General features: G+C 35.8%; 1 protein-coding gene across 3 annotated transcripts in view; it reads right to left on the reverse strand.

Annotated features, from left to right (window-relative positions):
* Nucleotides 1-24,381, reverse strand: part of LOC129002193 (myocardin-related transcription factor B-like) — a 170,453-nt gene that overhangs the window by 101,812 nt on the left and 44,260 nt on the right. For 2 of the 3 annotated variants that reach the window (XM_054429827.1, XM_054429826.1), the window contains exon 1: nucleotides 14,011-14,128. The exons of the other annotated variant lie outside the window; for it this stretch is intronic. In XM_054429827.1, the coding sequence (XP_054285802.1) occupies nucleotides 14,011-14,056 (46 nt within the window). In that variant the 5' untranslated portion in view covers nucleotides 14,057-14,128. Of the gene's footprint in view, nucleotides 1-14,010; nucleotides 14,129-24,381 lie in introns of those variants that run through there. 3 annotated transcript variants of the gene reach the window in all.

Below are 24,381 nucleotides of genomic sequence, written 5' to 3' on the forward strand. Positions count from 1 at the left end.
CGCAAAGCTTGAGTATAACTGCAATAAGCATTTTATACTTATATTCCAACCCCGTACGAAGGACGGGTACTCTGCTAGTATAATATATGGAATCAAATAGGTACATCAATCACTTTTCCAAAACATATGACAATTCAAAAACCTACCAAAACTATGAACGAATACATTGATTTTTTATCAAAACCAAAAAACTTAACTAATGGAACATAAAATAACTTGAATGACAAGCTCCATAGGTTAAACATCGCAATGCGTAAATGAGAGATCAATAGGGGGAATAAGTAAACTCCCTTTCATCCGGACACCGGGGATCGGTTTAACCGGCTAGACTCGGCAGTACTGTTTAACCGGACAATTTATATCAGCACATCGGTTTAACCGGTCTGGATCGGAAGGAAGTGGGCGGTACTGAAACGACTTTTCTTGAGACAGATTTGAGACCAGTGACAGCACTGTCTGTAGTTTTGGATTTACATAAACTATTCCCAAAGAGTCTAATTTTACTATTTTCACGTAATTATCATTATTGGCTAACATAATATGTATTAAACGTTCCTAAGTGTTTTAGGTGACGTGGGTTTAACCGGAAAACCCACTATCCAGACCGAACTTAGTTCCGAGCCGGATAAGAGGGAATCTACTGTTCAGTCACTCCAGACTGGTGATGTAGTATCAGAGTTGTAGTAGTAAGTAGGACACTACAGGTGCTGGAGCTAGATTTAGCCAAATGGAGTGGTCAAAGTGGCAGCTTCTCCTAATGATGTCTGGCTCTTTGTTGCTTTGGTTCATTAGTCACCCACTTCTACATGTGTCCACTAGTCTACCACGACGACACACCTACACTCTGACACACCATAACTCAGCTGATCAGAAACTTTGATCGATATCTGCAATTAAACTACAGACGATTCTGGTGAAGTAATTGTTGTTAGCTGAATTTCATCTTATTTTGAAGTGTTTTAAGCTAGAGGACTCACGTTTTCCTCATGAAAAGGAACGTCTTAAACCTGAATTTGTTCCAATCTAACGTCGACTTTTTGTTTTGAAAGTAGCATTAATTCTTATCCCAATAAGATAATGTGAGTTCAAAATTAATCAATCTCAGAACTAAAATTAGGAATGGATACTGCCAACTTTAGCTGTACAAACTGAAATTCCTAGTTGGGGTTACAGTATGGATTAACTAACACAGTAGTATAACCGTAGACTAAAGAAATAAATAAACGACATAAGCAAACTGACACATACTTTCTCCCATTAGCTAGTCATCAACAAAATAAATGGGTAGCGGTGGGAGTAGTTATGATTTGTTAGGGGTAAAAATCACAATTAACTTTTGAACAATAAGTTTAACAACATTTGGGTTGTACGATTTTGTTTGGTGTTCAAGGGACCATAACACAATAAATGTTAATGAAGTATGTAGCGTAGTACATATTCACATTAAAACACAGGTGTAACTTCGAAAACCGCTTTGCTCAATTTAGAGGGGCTCAGAACAAATATTTCCACCCAAAGCTTAAACTCGATGATTTGTACGAATCTAAATAACTATACAGCCCGATGTGTCTAAATACTATACAATCCGATGTGTAACTGACTGGGGATACAAATTCTAGACCACTTCTAGATGAGCTAGAGACTTGAAATTTTCGGTGGTTGTAGGTCTAGTGCCCAAACTACCCATAAAATTCCAAAAAGTCGCATTTTCAAATTTTAACCCCCCCCCCCGAAATTTCGAATTTCCCCCCCATGCTATTCTTATGGGGAATAACATTAAAAATGGCCGACTTTCGTGTTCCCATCTGAACCACTTAGAAACGTGCTAGAGACTTCAAATTTGCGTAGTATTGTAGTATGGGATCTTACATTACCGGTGAAATTCCCAAAAGTCCCATTTCCAAATTTTAACCCCCCCAAAAATCCAAAATGGCGGACCTCTGAAAACGAAAAAACGCTTTTATTTTCAACCGGATGTAGCTCGAAAACGGTAAGAGCTAGAAAAGATTTGAAAGTATATCCAGGAACAGGAATTAAATTTTATACAAAATCCTCCTAGGCGTTTTCCAAAAATCGGACTCCTTCAGCTTCAAAAAACGGCCTACTTTCAAAATTTTGTAAATTTCATTCACATTTTCTACGGTTTTCGCTATTTTTTCATATTTAAATAATTTCTTTTTGCAGATATTATTTATGCTCTGTATTCTTCTTACTTTACTTATTATTTATGCTCTGTATTCTTCTTACTTTACTTTATATTTTACTCATTTAATGTTTCTTTGTATTTTTACTCCTTAACCCCCAAAACTTAGGTTTAATGTCAAAATTTAAAGGTTTTTTACAACTTTTACAAGCCCCATGTTATTCTTATGGAGAATAATGCCGACTTTAGTATGCTCATCTGAACCACGTGAGAAACGTGCTAGAGACTTGAAACTTGGTAGTATTGTAGTATGGGATCTTACATTTCCCAATTCCCAAAAGTCCCATTTTCAAATTTTAACCCCCCTAAAAATCCAAAATGGCGGACCTCTGAAAACGATAAAACAAGTTTTTTTCAAACGGATATAGCTCGTAAACAGTCTCTGAAAACGACAAAACACGTTTTTTTCAATCGGCTATAGTTCGAAAACTGTAAGAGCTAGAAAAGATTTGAAAGATTTTTCATGAACAGGAATTAAATTTTCTACAAAACCCTTTTAAGCGGTACCCGAAAATCGCACTCCTTCAGCTTCAAAAAACGCCCTACTTTCAAAATTTGGTATATTTCTATAACATTTTTACCGGTTTTCGCAATTTTTTTTACTTCAATAATTTATTTTTGCAAATATTATTATTGCTTTTCTCTTACTTTGCTTTAAATTTTACTCATTAAATTTTTGTTTCGTAACTTTACTCCTTGACCCCCAAAACTACGAGCCCAATGTTATTATTATGGAGAATTACATTGAAATTTAATGACTTTGTTATGGTCATCAGAATCGTTTAGAATCGTGCTAGAGACTTGTAATTTGGCAGTATTGTAGTATGGGATACTAAGTTAAGGGTGAAATTTGCAAAAGTCACATTTTAAAATTTTTAACTCCCCAAAAATCCAAAATGGCGGATATCTAAAGACGATATAACACGTTTTTTACGGCTATAACTAAAAAGCAATAGGAGCTAGCCAAGATTTGAATGGATTTTCATGTTCAGGAATTTAATTTTCTAGAAAACCCTTACACGTGTTTTCCGAAAATTTCTCCCCTTCACCCCTAAAAAACGTCCTACTTTCAGAAATTGGTATTTTTCAAATTTTTACCGGTTTTCGCTATTTTTACATACTTAAATAATAACTTTTTGCAAATGTTATTAATGCTTTGTATTTTCCTTGGCTTAATTTCGGTTTTAATCATACATGTTTTTTCGTAACTTTACTCCTTGACCCCCAAAACTTAAGTTTAATATCAAAATTTAAAAGGTTTCACCAGTTTCACGAGGTAATAATAGACTCTTTACCTTTTCTGTATGCACAAGGTTATTAAAACTATACAAAGTTTACTGTATTAGAGCTAACACCAAGGTATGAATATAATAAGGACCATTTAAAAAGTCCCCCCCCTCTCGAAATCCCACTTATATCTATCCTATAGCCACCACAGATTCATCGGTCTAAATCACGTTTACCAATTTCTAGATTAGCTAAAAATCCTGAAATTTGCACCCTGTCCCCCTGTGGCACATTTGTACTTACAAAATTTTACCCCCAATTTTCGCTACTTTTCCCAATCTAAGTAAATTCTTTTTGCAAACATTATTAATATTTTGTATATACTCTGGTTTACTTAAAGTTTAATCCCCCTATCGTATTTCCAACCCCCCCTCCCTAATATTATATCCTCCCCCGCCCCAATGTTATTCTTACAGGTGCGTAAGTCTAAATCACGTTTACCCATTTGTAGATTAACTGGATGTCTGAAATTTGGCCCGATTGTAGGTCTTGCGCCCTGTCCCCCGTGGCTCATTTACCCCCAACCAAAAAAGGGGGCCTGGGGGCGGAGCCCCCAGCGAGCCAAAGGCGAGTACGTACTATACTCCATATTACTATAGGGAGAGCAAGTAACAATGCATAAGTTGAGTAGCTTGATGATACGGGTGTCAACCTGATGCACTTGTACAGCTGCTGTAGAGAACAGATCAATGGATACGCTGGGTTACGTTAAAGTATTCACAGAGTTAAAAGATTATTAATGTACAGAGAAAGAAAACCAGCAGAGCTGCGTAATAATATATGAGTACCGAATTGGATGAATACAGTAACGGCACCAATTTTGCTGCACATTTTGTACTTAAGAACTTAAAAATAGTATTGCTTCAAAGGGAAAGGGGTTCATTTATTCTATGAGAGTTAGTAAAAAGATGGAATTAAATAATATCACATTTCGTGCCTAAGCATCAAGGATCCTTCCAACACCACAGAGACCAACTCTTCACGCTTAGCACAACATAGTAACGAAAAGAGAGTTTCGTAAATGGACCACTGTTACCTATTATTAATCGGCAGCCTCCGCCTACATTGTGCAACAGCCCAGTCATAATAATGAAGAGATGTCATATGTGTTTGGGCCGTCTGCCACCTTTGTGTGCGTCAAATGACCCTTCCTCGGCACTAATTGTGACTTGCATTAGTCCTGCGTCATATCTGTGATACAAGGTGTAGGACTACTGTCCGGGAAACAGTTTAGACACTCGAGTTTGGAGCTGTACAGAAAGTAGCTAAACTACTTGGAATAACACAGTAGAATATGTGAACTTTCGTTGTTTTAATTTACGTATTCCTGTAAAAACAAATATTAAAAATATTTGCAGGGTGGGCCAAAACTTAAAAAAAACTTTGCCGTTAAGTGCCGTATTACCCTAACTACTAAACGAAACAACGCCAAATTTATTTCCTATCATATTCTTGATCTACTCTATAAGACAGCTTGTAGTAAGGGCATATTATGTATTATTTTTCAATTTAAGGAAAAATCTCAAACTTTAAGAATAAAAAGACTTTTTTAACAGGGGTTTTTACGTTCTTTTTTAAGGGGTCCTACATTTTTAACCTACACATAAGCAGATATGCGTTTGAAATTTTGTCCACTTTGAAAATTTTAAACTGTGGAAGCATCTATTGCCCCACCCCCCTTGATGCTTTATTTCTACTTACATTACAACCTTCTTCAGGATGAATCAAATGCAATCTGTTTGCTGGAATTCAGTAAAAGTGCAATTCAATACGGTAAGTCAATTCATACTCCATGAATTTTCATTGTAAAGTTAATAATGGCAAGTGTAGGTTTGGGAAGGGGGTTAATATTCTATGATTGAAACTAGGGTTAAAATTATATTAAATTCAGACTGGCCTAGTACTCAAATAAAAGTAAAAACTAAAATGAGTTCATAAATGTGTACCACCGAAAAAGTTTTTGAATAGAAAGAAATCATAATTAAAATTGTGATTAAAATTGTGAACTTGTAGACAATTATAACTTATTTCGCTTTGCGTTTAAAATTCCATGGGAAACCATTTTAGTGTGTTGCAAACTACAATTCCCGTCCCAAATAGCAGCAAATGCTCAGTTTTGAAATGGAAATATAAGATTTTGTACCAAGACATTTCGTTTGGAGCAGGCATAAACGGTGCAAATCCTTGAGGGTTCGTTAAGGTTGCCAAAATAACTCGTTTTCGCAGGTAGGTACAGCAATTACTGTATATGTCTTGAACACCCCCAACTACTTACTCCTACACAACACCTAAACCCCAAAGTGTGCTGAACATCATCTAACGGTGGCCTTGTTAACTGGTAGTACATCTCACACAGCCTCCACTATTGTAGTGAGATGTGTGTTAACAATAACAAAGGCCGGATGTTTATTGTGGCTGAGTCGTGTTTATCCCGATGGCGCTATGTAAATAGCCGAATTCTCCCAGACCAGCTGTGAATTTATCTTCCATGTTTGTACGGTTTTATCGATCGGCAATGTTTTATCGGAGGAACGTTAATGAGATTTTCGTCATACTGCAGCATAAACACCTGTTTTTTATACACGCAAAGTTGCTCTTATCCTCATTAGAGAGTAAAAACCCTTTCGGTCCTTAGAGGGTAAAAGTCAGCTGTTGTAAACTTCAATAAGCAATAACATGTTTCCAAATTATTTACCAATTGATTTAATTGGTGGTAGCTTATTCTTGCATCTTTGACTATAGTTCGAAATATTGATTATGTACAATAACACAATCGTTAATCACTTACTAAACAGCGCTTGTTTGTTATAGCAAAATTGATAGCCAGTTTAACGTCGTTTTGAGAGGTTATCTTTACATGAAAAGTATTTTTCACCACACTATGATGTTTTTGGCTGTATTAAATATGTTAATTGGTGGCTGAAAGTTACGTTTTGCTGGCCATGCCAGCTGCCATTGTAATTTGGGGACCGAGCAGGTTTTTACATCCCGGGGCCGCAAAATCAGCTGTCCGCTTGCATATTAATTACACAAACAGTATCCATCGCATTGAAATAGAATTGTTTTATTTTCACCGTTGCCTAGCAACTGTTTAATATTATTTTTGCTGATTCCTGAACATTTAATTATTCCTGATTTCATCCTGATCCTGATTTCATTATTATTATTGTGAATAGTAGTACTGTAGTGTGGTGAAAAATAGTGTTCGTACCACGGACCAAAAATGGTTTTCGGCCCTAAGTACGAAATATACTATTCGTTTTATAACTTAGACTTTAAAATAAAGAATCAATATGAAAAAATATAGTTCATCACACGGGCAAAGGGTTTCTTTTCTAAAATAGTCACTCTACTCGTACTCATTCGGAGGTGATAAAATACACTATATTTATTGTCGGTCTAATTTTCACCGAAAGCACGCGTTTCATACCTCGAAGAGATCAAAATATCATCGAGTAGTGCGTGTTATGAATATGTAATAATATATACAGGGTGATTTGTACTCAGTGTGACAAAATTTTTTTGGTGTAAGTACAAAGTAAATGAAGTGTGATGATGCATATCAAATGTTCCAAGTCTCAAAATTAGCGTCCCAAAAAATTGTTTTATGTTTTTCAAAAATAACCATGTTTTTAAACTTAATACAGCGATTTATCAATTACCTGTACATGGATTTGAGTAGATAATGTCATTTTCGTGTTCTACATTAAATTTTGAACAAGAATAATAGAAAATTACGGAGGATCAGTCGTATAAACTCCATTGTAAATAGATTCAAAGATAAAAATTAAGATGTTTGATAAAATTTTTAAAAAGAATGGTCTATTGCATTTTTCACACCCTGTATACAAGAAAGTGTCGGAATATGTTAAAAACTGCGCCATTTTATAAGCTTTCCAACGATATGCTACACTATTGAGGTTTATGTCTGCTTATGTACGCTTTAATAGTTTGAAGACTGCAAAGCATGGTGTATTTAACATTTAAAACATAGAAAGTCGGCATGTATTAAGCAAAAGTTGTATTTTTGATTCAGCATGAACAGTAAAAACAGTAAAAAGTTCCCTGTTTTCTGGTATTCAAACCACTCTTACAAACAAAAAAATATCTAAACCTCAATAACGTAGGTTATGGTTGGAAAGCTTATAAAATGGCGCAGTTTTTAACATATTCCGACACTTTCTTGTATACAGGGTGTGAAAAATGCAATAGACCATTGTTTTTTAACTTTTTATCAAACATTTTAATTTTTATCTTTGAATCTATTTACAATGGAGTTTTTACAACTGATCCTCTGTCATTTTGTATTATTCTTGTTCAAAATTTTATGTAGAACACGAAAAAGACATTATCTACTCAAATCCATATACAGGTAATTGAGAAATCGCTGTATTAAGTTTAAAAACATGGTTATTTTTGAAAAACATAAAATAATTTTTCGGGATGCTAATTTTGAGACTTGGAACATTTGATATGCATCATCACACTTCATTTACTTTGTACTTACATCAAAAAATTTTTGTCACACTGAGTACAAATCACCCTGTATATATACTTGGTGGCTTTCTTACCAACAACAAAATAGTACTACAGTGGGCACTACTATACTACTGGGTGTTGCGTGTACAACATAAATCGTCATGTGATAAAACAAATCTATGTAATAACTTTGTGGATATTTTCTTTATTTATAAAAACCAATACTAATGCTATAATTTAAAAGTAAGGAACACTAGCTACATCATAACATTGAAATAAGAGGTTGATAAACATGGACGTGGAAAACGTGTTACTATGGATAATCTATTTGGTAATCACCAGAAATTGTACTCCACTCCACTAGTACAGTATCAGTAAATTCAACTTAACAAATAATAAAAGCTAAAACGTCAGAAATGAACGAGCATACAATGAACTCTGTATATCTCATTTAATGGTTATCTATTTAATTATAACAACGAGTTTCACAAAAAGTTAACTTTTGATTAAAATCGTTTCCAAATAATCAAAAAGTTACTTAAGATTGGAAAATTACCTTTTCTCTAAAGGAAAAAAAAATTTCGCCCACAAGCCATTATCGACATCTTCCATTAAAAGACAATGGAATGAATTAATTATTTAGTCTTCGCAAACTTCTATACCTTAGCGTGGGTGGATAGCGTTTGCTGAGCGTCCATTAATCCAAAACAATGGAATACCAAAGGATAAAATTAATTAAAAGTTATTATTCCTAAGTTTTTTGTAGTCACAAACGTAAATCAATAGCTGTATCTTCGTCATTGCCCTGAAGTCAAACACAAAAATAACCAACATTAGACATGAATAAAATTTACGTTTGATGAGGTTATTGTAATTCATACACACATTATTTCTTCATATTAATTATAAAAAAAGTGACAGGGGTAAAGTAAAATTGTATCTGAGAGAAAAATACTTATAACCCCAAACAATACATTGACTATGTCTCTAACGCATCTTGTACAACAAAAACTATTACAAAAAATTAAACAATATAAATTCCCTTGTTTCCCCGGAGTTTTTACTCAAGGTAACTCCCAGTTAATAACAGGTAGAAGGCAATTAGTGTTGAGTTTGCTACATAAATCACGACCTAATTAAAAGTGCGAGGGAACTTGGAATTAAACTTATCTCCACTGCAGAACTTTGCCTAGTCGAAACGCCTTCAAGTACTCAACTGAAATATAGGCACAGCCTATTCCTGGACGATGTTCTGCAATGCGAGAGAATTGAGCTGAATTATTGTGGGTTTAATACTGCACGAGCTGCTATACCCGTGCTTCACAAATCTTTCAAATTGTTATAAATATTTCAAAACTTACACAAAGGATATTGGTTATTAAAACATTAGTCATAATTCTAAAACACCTTCTCTATATAAATACATGGAAATAGAAAAACATTCCTTACAAGACTGCAATCCCATGTGTGAGGAAGTCTTCAAGCATTTTATGACGTCACAATGAGTCCAGTATGTATTCTCTTTAAAAAAAAGTACACTAATATTGTAAAAGATATAAATAAATTATTACAAAATATAGTACAGTATACAATTTATAAAAACTTAAACTGAAATAATAAATAAAAATCCTAAATCTAAATATTTCAGAATTGTATACACGCAATTTAACAGGGTTACTTATGTACAAGTTTTCACTTAAAATGAAAAGAAAGCAGCCCTCACAGGTCACGACCCATCTTTAGTTTTTCACAACACCTGCGTAATATACACATTATAAATACGTAAACTATGCCCAACGCTTATTTTAGTTCAACTGTCCATTACGATAAAAGTGAATAACTAAATGTTAAAGCAGTTTACGCAAATTAAGAATTAAGGTTTTAAGAATTAAGGCAACGAATCATTGCACCAAACACAAATTGCACCACTCATTAACATTCAAATTGGTCTTAACAGCTGATTAGTTTAATTACAAATCTTTTCAAGACTTTGTCCTACTCCTTGAACCTCATTGGCCCGTTACTCGTGTTAAGTGATTTTTCTTTTCAATTTTAAGAACCGAACTGAAACAGCTAGTTAAAAAACTGTCGTAGCTAAATTGTAAACATAGCTTATGTAAATAAATAAACTTTATGTAAACATTGAGATGTTTCTACCGTTGTCATAGAGACCAATCACTATTTACAAAGCCTAGCAGCATCAACTGATAAAACAGTGTCTACCTGTGTTTTATAGTAGTTTACGCAACGATTGCGTTAACACTATTTACGCGAGTACACTACTTTACCTATGACAGTGTTTTAATTACCAACAATCACTACTCATAACTTCTAAGAGAGGTTATGTTTTCGTTCGTAACCACTCATTGCCATTGACAGTGATGCAACGAAACCAAACACTAATTACACCACTCAACAAATAAATTGGCCTGAACAGCTGATTAGTTCGAATCATTAAAATTTTACTTCTTCTCTCTCAATCCTTGAACCTCATTGGTCCGTTACCCGTGTTGTTGTGAGTAAAACTATGCTGTTATGAAAGCTATGAGTTGTTATGAATGCTGTTAAGTGAAACTGTTCAATTCTATCAACTGAACTGAAACTGCTACTTTAAAAATACTTAACTTGTACTTGTTTTAGCACTTTAACGCATTTTATCTACTTAACGTCCCCATTTTATCACTACGTAAACAATGAAAAATTGGAGACTATTCCAGAATAATATAATAAGAGTGTCTATATTTTATTTCTGTCTGACAGCATTTTATTGTACAAAAGCTTTTTAGGTAACAGTGAAATATTTAATAAAACACCAACCGAATTCTCCAATACAATCAGCCACATACTCAGCCGCACATACAAAGCGCCATTCAATTAGTACTGATGCTGTACAGCGGCAATTACAATTACAGCCAAGAATGTACACCACTGGTGACTAATTACACTGGTTTCCTTGTTCTATTTGCAGACTTTGATTGTGAGCTAACCGCCTGTAAACATCCATAGTTTACACATTGACTGCCGTTTGTAACCATAAATAACCGAGTCTTGCATAGTCTGTAGTGTAAAGGCTGAAGCGATATGTTACATTTAAATATGTAGTGTCAGCTATTCATATTATTAATATTATCAGTTATCTGAGAATTACATTACTCCAGTGTATCTTTTAAAACGAACTATAGGTCACCTGTGGCCAAAAACTCGACCAAAAATATGTATTGTGCTAACTTTTCTATTTTCACCCCACGGTGTACATAAAACATGTGATTGGAATTTATTTAATTTGTTTTGATTTTCTGTTTATATTTCGTTGTTATTTCATCACCAGCTTGGCAACCCATAAGGCCCATTTTTTAAATTCATTGTTGTGCTTATTTTTCGAGCCTATTTTAAATTATAAAGGCATTTTGCACATCTTCAGGCAAATATCTTTCTAACAGTATGCGTAGATTTTCCATGCGATGCACACAAGCTGAGAAAAAAGGTTTTTAAAACATGGTTGCCTATTAATCTATAGATGTCATCTACACTCCTAGGTTTACATGGGAAAAGGTAAAACTAATTTCTACGTATTTTCTTTATATCGTGTTGAAAATTAATTTTACAATTTATTCGATTTGCAGTTTAGTTTTGTTATTTGTCTTGTGTATTAGAAGAAATCAAAATGACAGCATTCATTCATAGGATACGGTAAAACTATTCTTCAAACGGCTGTAAACATCTTTTACCTACGACCGTTTTTTAAAGTAGCCATTTCAGTCCAGTTCTTAGAATTGAAAAGTTTCACTTTACAGCTGTTTACTTTCATATCAGCATAGTTTCATTTCATATCAGCATAGTTTTTCTCATATCCACACAGGTAACGGACCAATGAGGTTCAAGTATTGAGAGAACAGAATTAAAATTGTAATGCTTCGAACGTCAACTAATTAGCTGATCAGCTGATCAGTTGACCAATTTAATTGTTGATCCGACTTGTTCATGTTGATACTCGCGTATTCTTAATTAAGTTGGTGGAAGTCCAAAAATAAATGAAATATTTGCCGAATTGTACCTGATACAATATTATTTATGGTAAGAATGCTGCTAGCAATGTAATATTTAACGAAGTTTAACAAACACGTAATTACAGGAAATCAGGTGATTATACAAGTCGTTGCATCACTTTCAGTGGCAATGACAATACACGAAAACATAACCTCTCTAAAAAGTTATCAGTAGTGATTGTTAGTAATTAAATCCAGATTGATAGTAATTAAAAAACGATCGTAGGTAAAGTAGTGTACGCAACTCGCGTTAATAGTCTTTACGACACTCGTAGACGTTTTTAAGGCACGAGCCTTTAAATTTTCTACTCGTGTCGTAAAGACTCACTTAACGCAATCGTTGCGTAAACTACTATATTGTACAATATTTAATCCACCTAATACGACTGGCTCGGGCGTATTGTACCAGTGTATTTTAAAATCAGTGGCGTATTTATCGGAATAATTACTTCGGCTTTCAGCTGCCATTTGTTCATATCACAATATGCAACCTGTAGTCACCAACAAACAAACAAATTTACCACAAGAAAACGGAGCTAATCTGTATACAATGCACACGACTTAACAAAATCATAGTCTTTTAAAACCAATCAGGTGTAAATGAATAACAGAATTAATTACTTGACAAGCGAATAAAAATTACAAAACCTACGTTGTGGAGAGAGGCAATTGGTGAAAGTATAAAACATACAATCACAGGTTTGAGCACGTTCTGACAACAGACTTATGTTTCATTTGTCCTCTATTGTTCAATTGTTGCATCCTTCACACCATCGCAGTCCATTTTTTGTATTTGTTCGGGATCAAATACGTTATTTTCTAATGATTTTCGATCAACACAATTACAGTTTTTTTTTATATCTTACATAAATATAAACAGACAACAGTTGAGATATGTGTTCGATTGCCAGGAGAGAGGACTTGCCCTGATGTAGACTACAAAAAAATTATACTCTTTTTTAGTACAAGATAAAATGTTATCATTATTATTATTATTTAACAGTTTCAGCATCTCCATTTTTTTTCTTGTTTCATTAATTGTAATTTCAGTAAAACGAATGTATTGATAAACGATTTGCGTGTTTATTGATTTAAACTACTTCATAAGCCAACCCTCACAGGGCATTTTAGTCAATGTTTATAAACCAGTTGTAATATGACAGTTATATGTAAACAATCGAATCAGCTTCCACTTTTTATCATCAGCTGACTGATAAAATGTCACGTGAGTAAATATCTTCTGCATTTTTAGAGTAAAACAGCAAAGTTTTAACGCGTAGGTCAGACCTTTTAAGGTCAATTCTAGTAGGTACATATAGCAGTTTGAACATTGATGGGTAAAACAGTATTATAGTAACTAACTTTAGAGAGACAAGTGTTCCAGTCCAGTCAGTGCTAATGAGAACGTTTGTTGACTGTTGTGTACGATGTGTTAGACGGACTTCCACACTTACTTTGAAGTGTAAACTGTACAAAGATATGTATGTATATGTAAAGTGTGTAGTGTACACCCAGCTATGTTCAATGCCACAAAAATTGTTTTTCTTGAGTCATAGACGAGGATCTATATGTACAATACTATGGCTTTGTGTACAATACTATGACAATGTGTACAATACTTTGACAATGTGTAAATTACCTTGACAATGTGTACAGTGCGGCCAAGAGTCAATGCTGACGGGCATGTACATGAAGTGTATTGTAAGCTATATATTTTGTGTACATTACCTTGACAATGTGTACAGTGCGGCCGAGAGTCAGTGCTGACGGTCATGTACATGAAGTGTATTGTAAGCTGTATATTTTGTGTACATTACCTTGACAATGTGTACAGTGCGGCCGAGAGTCAGTGCTGACGGTCATGTACATGAAGTATATTGTAAGCTGTATATTTTGTGTACATTACCTTGACAATGTGTACAGTGCGGCCGAGAGTCAGTGCTGACGGGCATGTACATGAAGTGTATTGTAAGCTGTATATTTTGTGTACATTACCTTGACAATGTGTACAGTGCGGCCGAGAGTCAGTGCTGACGGGCATGCTGTCCACTCTAGGGGTCCCATCACTATCACCACATCCGCGTCGCCATACGTGCACGCACCGACTGACGGCGGTCCTCGTCGCGACGCCCGTGGTTGGCGCGTCGCCAGCGTCGGCGCCCCCGAGCCTCCCGCGCCACCCAGCGCCACCAGAACGTGCCAGAGGAGTCTGGTGTTAACAGGGTTCGTCCGAAACTTAAAATGATTCAACGAAAAACCTAGGGGCCGTATATAAAAACATTGGTTTTCATTTCTAACACCTTACTAAGTTTCAAGTTTTTAATATAGACTAATGATATATCAACAACCATAAAGTGACTTGGGGACGATTAAACTTATACTAAGGATTCAATTAACCTATCATACATATAGACCTGATTGAGGGAACGCCTTCAATACAACGTCCGAAATATAGAGTCAAGGTAACACGTCAAACAAAATGACAAGCCAGGCTGCATAGTGCACTTGCTAAAATTTTCTTAGTAAACTTGAGGGGTTTTAATATTTCAAAACGTGCGTGGTATAAAAAAAAAATTTGAAGCATTTCCATCGACAATCATACCTCGCATTTAAATCAAATTTGTGTTTTATTTTAATCTTTTGTGTTTACTTTCCAATCAAACGTTAAGTTTTTTGTTATGTAACTGTACACACCGTAGTCTTTTTTCACCTAGATAGCATTATAAATAACCCAATGACAAATGGCACCTAAATCAATTAACGATCTCGCTGGGAATGGAACCACCGATCATATTTGAAGGCTAGCACGAATCGTATTTTAAATTAAAATTAAATTACACGATAGCAACTTAATGCGTCGTAGGTTAAAACTGTTTCGTAATTATCATGCATTTTTGTGGTAAAATGTAAGATTAAGACTACACAAATAAGACGAAACATGCTCACAAACGATACACCAAACAAACATCTTCCACAAACAAGTCTAACTACACTCTCACACAATCTTACAAAAATACTACCATTTTCCAAATCCACGAACGACAAGCATCTTTATTTAATATTCCCCACTTAGCCTACAGTGGAGATACTTCACCGCGCGAGGGGCAGAAAGTAAAACAACCATTATCATAAAACCCGGTGCCAACCACCATCACTACAAAGGCTGGGGAACCTGTGGCACATAAATAACTGTTATTTAGACCAAAACCGGCGCACTCCACGTGTGCGCGATGATTTAAAACACCTCGCAGAGTATTAAGCGATTTGGCAGAACTTGCGCGATCTTTGTAACCTTGTTGACACAGGGATCGCCAAGGGATTAGGAAAACTCCCAACTTTGTATCGCGGATGTCCCTTGATTTAAACTCCGCGAGGTACAGCTGTTAAACATTAAGTGTTGCTACCATTTAAGAAGGTGGAAAACGGTCTTTCTAGTAGCAAAATGAAACAGAAACAATGTAAGAGAAACAGCCTTGGTGCATAAAACATGCAAACTAAAACCATTTCTAATTGTTTGGTTGAATTTTTGTATTTAGAGATTACAAAAAACGGATTTCAACTACACCTACAATTAAGACGGGTAAAATTAATTTGACTAGTACTAAACTCGCTGCAACGTTGGGGAACGGGAACGTGTATTTTAAGTTGAATGTTTAACCTTCTCATGAAACTAATTAAATCCAAAATTGTATAAATATACGTTTTAAAAACACTTTATACAATCGATACTAAAGTTATATTATAGAATCATATTATGTAAGTTATATCATAGATAAAACATACTCCCCTAAGTTATTCTATGGTTATATTTTGTATGTAAATATTCAAAAATCCAATTTCAATGTAGAAATTCAGTTAAATCCTTCTATCCGGTGGTCGGATAGAACTGGTTGGCAAACTCGTGCAAAATCTTGTTAATCAAAAAGTTTTAATCGAATCCAATTAAAATCGGGGGATTTTTATAAAATATTTAGTACTTTCGGACACAAGTTAATATACTTCTATGACAACCTGAACGGTGTTTTAGGCTTCCCAGAGCACAATAAAAGACAACGGTCCCAGACCTAGGTCTTACCAGGAGGTCTATGGTGAAATATTACTTAGCAATAGAAATGGTTCTCTTCGAAAAAGGAAAAAAAACTATATAGTAGGGCACATATTACATATACTGTAAAGATCCAATTGAGATCATGTAAGTAGTGGAATCCTTGAAAATCCAAAAATGTAACGCTTCCTTACCGTGAAGATACACAGCAATACAATAAGGAAGATCGAACTAGAAAAATTCACATACTACTTAATCAGAATTCAAATACAATCAATATAACTTCTTTTCCTGCATTTCAAAAGCGTTGCCGCCTGTTAAATTTTACTAAAACTGCGGATTAAATTCTAAAAGCAGCCGTGGAAATCCACATTCCCGGCGGTGTTGATATTTAGTCTACACCGGCGACGAGGTGGCAGGGGGAGGCGGTTCAAATCCCGAAACATTTTTAATATTTGAGCCGCTCGTAGATCTCCCTGTTGGCAACGACCGCGCATACTTGCGGCCAACCCTGCTACAACTGTGAACCTCGTATTGGACGAGTACCGTACAGAGTACACTGAGTACAGTAGACAAAAGTGTGTAGTTATTTTACTGTTTAACTAGGGGTGAGCGATAAGAGCTCATTTATTTAAACTGATGAGAATTCATAGTGGAAATCCCTAAAATGCCGTTTCGATATTTGAAAGTAGGCTACGTATACACGACGTAATTTTTCTTAGGAAGAGTGGAGTAATTTTACATGATGTGTGCAATATACTAGTAAGCGGTAAAAGTTAAAGTGAGTAGAATAATCAGTTTTAGTAAAACATTGCCAATTCCCTCATTATATTTTTTCTGGTTGATTTTTTTACCATACGTAATTTAGACTTTAAAATTTATTATTGACTCTGGGTGGCAAAAAGCTGATTACCTCACTGAAAACGTCTTATAATAAATGTGTTATTTTCCATTAATATAATGAAACCGTTGCGGCTAAAATTACGTTTGAGGAGCAGCTTATACAATATTTTACTGTTAAATATTGCTGCCGACCTGTTTTACTTTTTATATATGGTCCAACTTTTTTTTTCTGTGTCAAGCCTCGTTGACCTTAACTGCTGTGTGCTGCGTCACCTTATAAAAACAAAAACTGTACAAAAGCCGGGTAAATCTGATAACTACAAAATATTTTCAACGTGAGTACGTTGTATCCTAATGCTAAACCAATCGACCCCTACATTCAAACATTCCCTCTATATCCAACATTCAGAACATTAAACACCTACAGAACGCACCGACGTAACAGCTGTTTACAAAACACACCTTACATTGTGAAGTTGCACGAGTAAACACAATATGTTAGTACAAGAGGACGGTCCATCAGCCAGAACACTATTGGTGTAATGTGGAGCACGGAGCGGCTGCGGGGATTGTAAACACAGTGAACCGTCCGAGGATTTATGCAGATAGCTGCAGTTGCACCAGCCGCACCAACCGCACGCCGCTAACCCGGTCATCGGCTGTAAAACTGCAACCAACTGTACGATAAATAAATCGCAACGTATCAAGTACTTTGTGTGCTGGTAGTTTTAAACGCGAAGCTGAGGGGAAACAGTCGTGGAATCCCATTGGGGAACCAATCATAACGTTATCTGATTATTGTGGAATTTAAGACGTATATGAGACGGTCATAAGAATTGAAAACCTTGATTCTTTGATTTTATGGGAATTGTTTTTAAACTAGTGTCAAGTTGTACCAACAAAAAATGCTCCTTTAGAAAAGCGGTTGCCAAATAACATTTCAAATCGCTCACAAAATTCAGCGGTAGAAACATGATTGTGTATGTAGCGGAAGTTGATTCTGGACCAAGATGTAAATTATCATTGGGATATCAATTAATGATTACAAGGGCGTTTAATAGTAGACAAGACTATGAAGATTGTGCCGTTCCCTTTCTAACAAATAAAAATGTCAACTGCCAGTCAACTGCCAATAATAATAGGAAACAAAATAAAAAAAAACAGTGTTAAGGGACCCTAAAATAAGATTTAATACCGTACAAATTTACAATTCCCTGTCATGAACTATCACAGAAATACAATAATAGTCTCCGCAACCAGTAACCGTACAAAACTTCAATATACTAAATCATTTGTTTTTTAAGCTCTTCAAAGCGGTTTGGAGAGGAATTGGAAAATTTTATGTTTTGAGGACCAAAAATGAGACAACTTTTATCCCAAAATAGTCCCAATGAAACCCCATTCTCCGATCTTGCTGGTTCGCAAACACGTTCTAATAAAGTAGGTTTACTAGTTTGTACTAAATTTAATCGAAATCGGATTATTTTCACCTGGTTCTCATGCTAACTGGCACACCCACACATATGTTATGAACTGATGGTGTTTTTAGTCTCTGGGGACATCCAAACAAAAATGTACAGTAAATCAGTCCCGGGCCTATGCCTTACCAGAATACGTACGGTAAACACTTATTCCCGATATGGGAAATTCACTAAAATGACTTGTACATCACTTCAACACAATGAATTCGACAATGAATTTATTAAATTTCTCTTGACCTTTCCTTCTCCCATTGACCTTCACCCAGTCTCATATAAAGTTGCCGGAGTGTGGAGTACCAACTGCACCGATAAATCACGTACGTGTCAACGGGAGTCGCGGTGGGTGGTGATACAGGTTGGGGGGCCAATTTAACATGAACAAAAATGTTGTTGGAGGGCCACGGTCCGCTGACGCCGGGAGCAGCACTGCCAACAGATAAACCAAGGTCTCCACGTGTACCGGTAGAATAATGTGTCCCGTTAATCATCGCGGCGGCGGGTTTATGAAACGTTGGGTCCGCTCGACAATTGACGATAACTCTACCGCCTCAACACATGCAACGTTGTATAGGGCTTGTCGTGGAGAACGCAACGCAAGGTAGAGTGAGTCGTGAATCCTTTGAGCTTGAGTTGCCACTTGCATCCAACATGGGAAACAGGGGTGTCACACGAAACAAATATTGGGGGAGACACTTTGATTTTCCCAGCTATTTTACGCGGATTTCTCAACTATATTACTCTGATTTCCCGACCCAACTAGTTAATAAGTTTTTAAATATATGTATCTGACATACACAAATAACAAAAAATGAAGGTTCCTACATTATTAATTACACTATCAATCTAAATTTTTGAGTGTGAAGTGCCTTAATTTTACAGCCTCTTAAAAAATCTATTTTTGATCAACACTCAGTGGATACGGCTATCCAGGCGCAGCTCAGAAAGAAATTTCCCTAAAAAGCATTGAATTACTTCTGTGTAGGCCTACTACATATACGTTAAGTAACGAACTATAGTTTTACTTAACATATGAACACTTGTTTACCTAAAATTATTAGTTTCCTACATAAGGTTAGATGTATGCTTGGTTTGAAAATAAACCTTGAAGTCGTAAGTTAAACGACAGTTTCTAATCTCCTAAAATCCCAACTCATGCCTTCAAATACAAAAAAAATCCCAACTTAGGCCTACACTTTTATATGATAATTAGAGGGGGTGCCCCCCCCTCAAGTGAGAGGGCGCCTATAGAAAAGCCTATAGTATTGTAATCCCTTAAGTAGCTTAAATCACCTCTTTAATAGGCCCTCTCATACAGAACACCAGAAACTGAGGCGATACGTATGAGAAGAGTTCACTATCAATCTCATGTGTGGGGATGGGTAGAGTGCCGTTTGGTACTTCACAAAGTTGCACAGTCGCAGTCTGATGGCAGCACAAACGTCGAGCCCCTTGTGTAAACACGTAAACTGCTAAGATATCTCACATTTCCGAGGTGGCGCCTGCGATTACACACAATCATCCGTGACGATCCTCCGAGTTCCAGTAGTGGGTCAAACACCGCTCTCCAGAGTACAGAAATAACCGGACGGTATATCACGCCTCCGCCCACATTAATTGTCACCACGACACGAAATTGGCCGAAAAATCTCCGAGGGGAGAAATACGGGCTGTCGAGAGTATTGTGTCCAGTTAGCTGTCCACGCCTTGCTGATCCCAGCGGTCGAAATCGAGCGATTTAACTTTGTTTCCAGAAAAGTGTGCATCACAGATGGTGGAGGTAGGGGAATTAAAACCAACTAATGTAAATGCCGGTCGAAATCGAGCAATTTAAGTTTGTGTCCACCGTGCTTCAACGATTTGTTCTCTAACGAGAGAGTGAGAGAGAGAGAGAGAGAGAGAGAGAGAGAGAGAGAGAGAGAGAGAGAGAGAGAGAGAGAGAGCAATTAATTGAATCCCAACTAACTGCTATAACAGGCGGTCGAAATCGAGGAGTTTGTGGTAGAGAGCGAACGACAGGGTTTTTTCCAACTACGGTAGCTTGTTGCTCCCCAGAGTGAAGGACTTTCATAACCATTTTACAGATGCACAATTGATCAAAATTGAGTAATTTTTACTCGTTTTGAAAAAAACAAAGCTTGCTGATTCAACAATCCAGCACAACTACAACCCTATAGTTTGCCATGCTAATTTCTTGAACACCAAATCACAATGAATAGTGACATCCTCATATCCTCAAGAAGGATTTTTGAGGAACCAAAGAGCTCTTGCTTTTTCATTATGATTTTTCAGGATGTTACAGATCTTATTATTACTTAGTGTTTGATAAAAAAATTTCTTTCAGCAATTAAGTAAATATCTTTTTAGATTATCGGATATATTGAGAACAAATAAAACCATATTCCAACCATTGAATTTCAATTTACCATACCTCTCTGCTAATATGCATCAAATCCCAAAATTCAAGATGCACAATATAAAATTCGACACCCAACACACAGACCGTTTAAGAACGTGTAGTCGCTACATTGTCTCGCACATTTCCCTGCGTTGTCCGGGCGTCAGCGGACGTGAAACAAGACAATTTCAAGCCTGGGAGAGGCTAAAAGAAGATAAAAGCGCTGTCACTAAGATGCGGCGTTGGCTGCAGTGTACCACTTTGGACATGGACTAATTCGCTTGTTTTTACCGTCAACAATTTTAATTAGCTCGGCGGAGTGGTCGTCACTCTCCCCCGCCTGGAATAGAACTCGTGACCTCACGAGAGTGTTATCAGTATGCGAGTGATTATCATTATGAAGACGTTACCGCGAAATAAACGTCTTGGTAGCTGGAGTGCAAAATAAAAAAAAAACGAATTGAGACTCCCAAAGCAAGGGACTCCATATAAACTTATTTAGAGTGCGCATGCCGTCATCTTGTTCTAGGGGTGAAAGTGAAAGTTCCTTCTCGCATTGAATTTTAATATGAAACGCTAACTGCGTTAGAGGTGTATAATAGTGAGAACTATCTTTTAAACACTAATACAATGCACTTCTTTATCTTATGACGATTTTAACATGGCGTTGCGTTTAATATCAAGAATAAGTCAATAAGGAAAAGTGTTCTAAAGTTTTGTCGGCAATGTTATGGTTTGATTAAGGAATGAATTAAAGATATAAACAGTCTTCCAAAATTTATTTTACATAGATTACTCATAGAGTTTTACAAAATTAATATTATTACTGCCTAAAATAACATTTACTCCCTTATCCTCCAGATCTCCAATCAACTGAGCAACTTTCGAGTCTAATAACTCCGACAAAAAGTGTGTCAACCTGACGACTGCACACAAAATACTACACGCTCCCCCCCCCCCTCCCCTCTTCGAGATCAAAGATGATATTATGATATTGAAGTATTGTTACAACTTGAAGGCAACTACAAGTAACATGGGTTTAGGGTACCGCCCGATTGTTGCTTGATTACAAGCTAAAACATAAAGGGTTCGCTGGTCAAAAGGCAATTCCACATAAGCGATTCTCCTTTTTTCCAACGCCAACAGTAGCGCGATGGGCCATATATTAATGTAATGACTTTTTGTCCCGCCTGGCACTGTCGCCTTATGTGTGCCATGTATTACTATTCGCTTGTCCATAAATTACGTTTATTTTTTACTTTGAAGTTCTTCTTTTCCTTCTATGATGGTGAGATTGCCAAATAGTACATAGTTGAAGAAATTACCTCTTTTGGAGAAAAAAATTAATTAAAGAAAACATTGCACTTCTTACATCATGTTCAAGTTAGAAAATGTTATTTCAACAGATTGACAACAGTTATACAGTATTTCCAACAACATTTATTTTGTAAACGATAAATTAATAAACTATTTTACAAACTATAAATCAAAAAATAAAACCAAGTTGTTATGCATTGTCATTGAGTATGTACGTTCACTAAGTAAAATTATCTATCCAAAGACTATTTCCTATCTATGCCCTTCGATATTTTAACCAAAAGCGAAAACCATGCTGTGAAATGTAAACTAAGGAGGGGAAAATGTACATCAACACAATCAAAACGTAGCCCCTCATAGCAAATAAAAATCACGCTTCAGAAGTCTATTTTTTGCATTATTCTTAAGTCAACGTTTTAAATTCGTCATATTACTGTCCCTTACACTGTTTCTCTACATCTTATTGAACAGCCATAGTTCGCTTCGCCATATTTATTCACCGCAAGATCAATGAGTGTGCAGGTCCGCTGCGACGGGGGAGTGACTCACACTGCATGTAGGTCACTTCTGTCACGGAGAACGACGCCCCTACATTAATATCGGCCAATAAACATTCTGGGGCCTGTGACTTATGGCAAACATGGGGGCCCCGTCAAGTAATTGGACAACTGCGATGTGACAACGGCGGAACCTTTCTGTACACGTACATCTGGGATAAATATACCCAGACGTGTTTGACGAGCCATGTGTACCGTGTGGTATTCGCGAATAGATTAACGTTGAATGTATAATGGATGTTCACGAACTGTACGGATTCTGGAAGTAAAACATTGTTTTCGAAAGGTAACTTCAAAAGAGTTGTTCAGAGAACAGTAGATATAATACCAGAATATGACCCCACTTTCGGCGTTTTAGAGGCACTTTTAGGGCACTTTTTATAGGGGAAAAATGAGAAAAAAATGGAAGAGCTTTTTTTGGCCACTTTTTTTAAAGACCCAGCTCTCGACCTATACACCCCTATATAAATTTTCTACTTTTGTTAATACTAAAAATCACGTCTGGAAATGGTGAGCTTTTTATGGCCACTTTTTTAAAGACCTGGATCTCGTCCAATACAAGCCTATATAAATGTTCAAACTCCATTAAAATTTCAAATCCACATCCATTCCCATGTATATTTTCAAAATCATGTGAGGTTTGTGCGCGAACTCTGGCACGCTTATGGCTATGTGTAAACTATGCCTGACTCAAATGAATGACTGTGAGTGTAACCTAATGACCCCAATCAAAACCAATTGTCAACATTCTCTGTCTGTCTGGCGCCAGTCTGTCTGGGGCAGGTTTAGACAATTACCAAATATGTTTGATTGATTGACCTCAATTATTCAATTGTTCAATTTCAGTTTGTTCAATTTCCATTGTTAAGTTCTAAATTAATTTAGACAATTTTGTGGTATATAAGGGGGGCATTCTACGGAATCATCACTAACTCTTCCACCTGGATCTTCTTGTTTTGGTAAGTCTTTGACATCTAAGCTAGACTATTGTAATATGTTGTCGCGTGTCGGGTCATGGGATCAATTGGTGACGTAATTGATGCTTGTACTCATAGGCCTACTCTGTATTTCTTTTAACTTAGGAGTGTAGCTAATTTCCCGAGTCCATTTTTCAAAACTTAGCCGAATTGAGTCACTAAGGAACTTGTAAAAAATGTATATAAGTCTATTTTTAAACACTTAGAGTATTTTGAACAGTCACTAAGGAACTTAAAATGTATATAAGTCTATTTTAAAAAACTTAGCCAAATTCACTCATGACTTTGAGTCAAAAGTTTGCACAAGTTATTATTTAAAAACTTAGCCGAATTATACTCACTATATAATTTTGTCGAGTTCCTTTTAACATAGGTAACATAGTCTTCTCTATAACTAACACTCACTCTGTATATATGTAGACTCAGCATTCTGAATTGCTAAAAAGTATTTTTACTTAAGATTTTGGATTTAGTTTTGATTTAAAAAATTGCAATTGCCAAATTTTATTGTATGAAATTGTTTTGAATATTAAAATTTAAAATTCTGATTTAAATTATTATTTCCCATTAATTGAAATTGTCTAAAATGTAATTTCCATCATATAGAAGATGCTAACTTTGTTTTTTAGTTACATGTCAACTGTGTGCTGCTTCTCTATCCAAAAAAATAACTTATTTTGTTATTACTATTTTTAAGTGAGTCAAAATTGTGCACAAGTTATTATTTAAAAACTTAGCCAAACTTCATGCA

This window comes from Macrosteles quadrilineatus, unplaced genomic scaffold (genome assembly GCF_028750875.1).
Source record: "Macrosteles quadrilineatus isolate MER2022 unplaced genomic scaffold, UCM_ALF_1.0 Scaffold_9__3_contigs__length_116548681, whole genome shotgun sequence".
Taxonomy (NCBI): Eukaryota; Metazoa; Arthropoda; class Insecta; order Hemiptera; family Cicadellidae; genus Macrosteles; species Macrosteles quadrilineatus.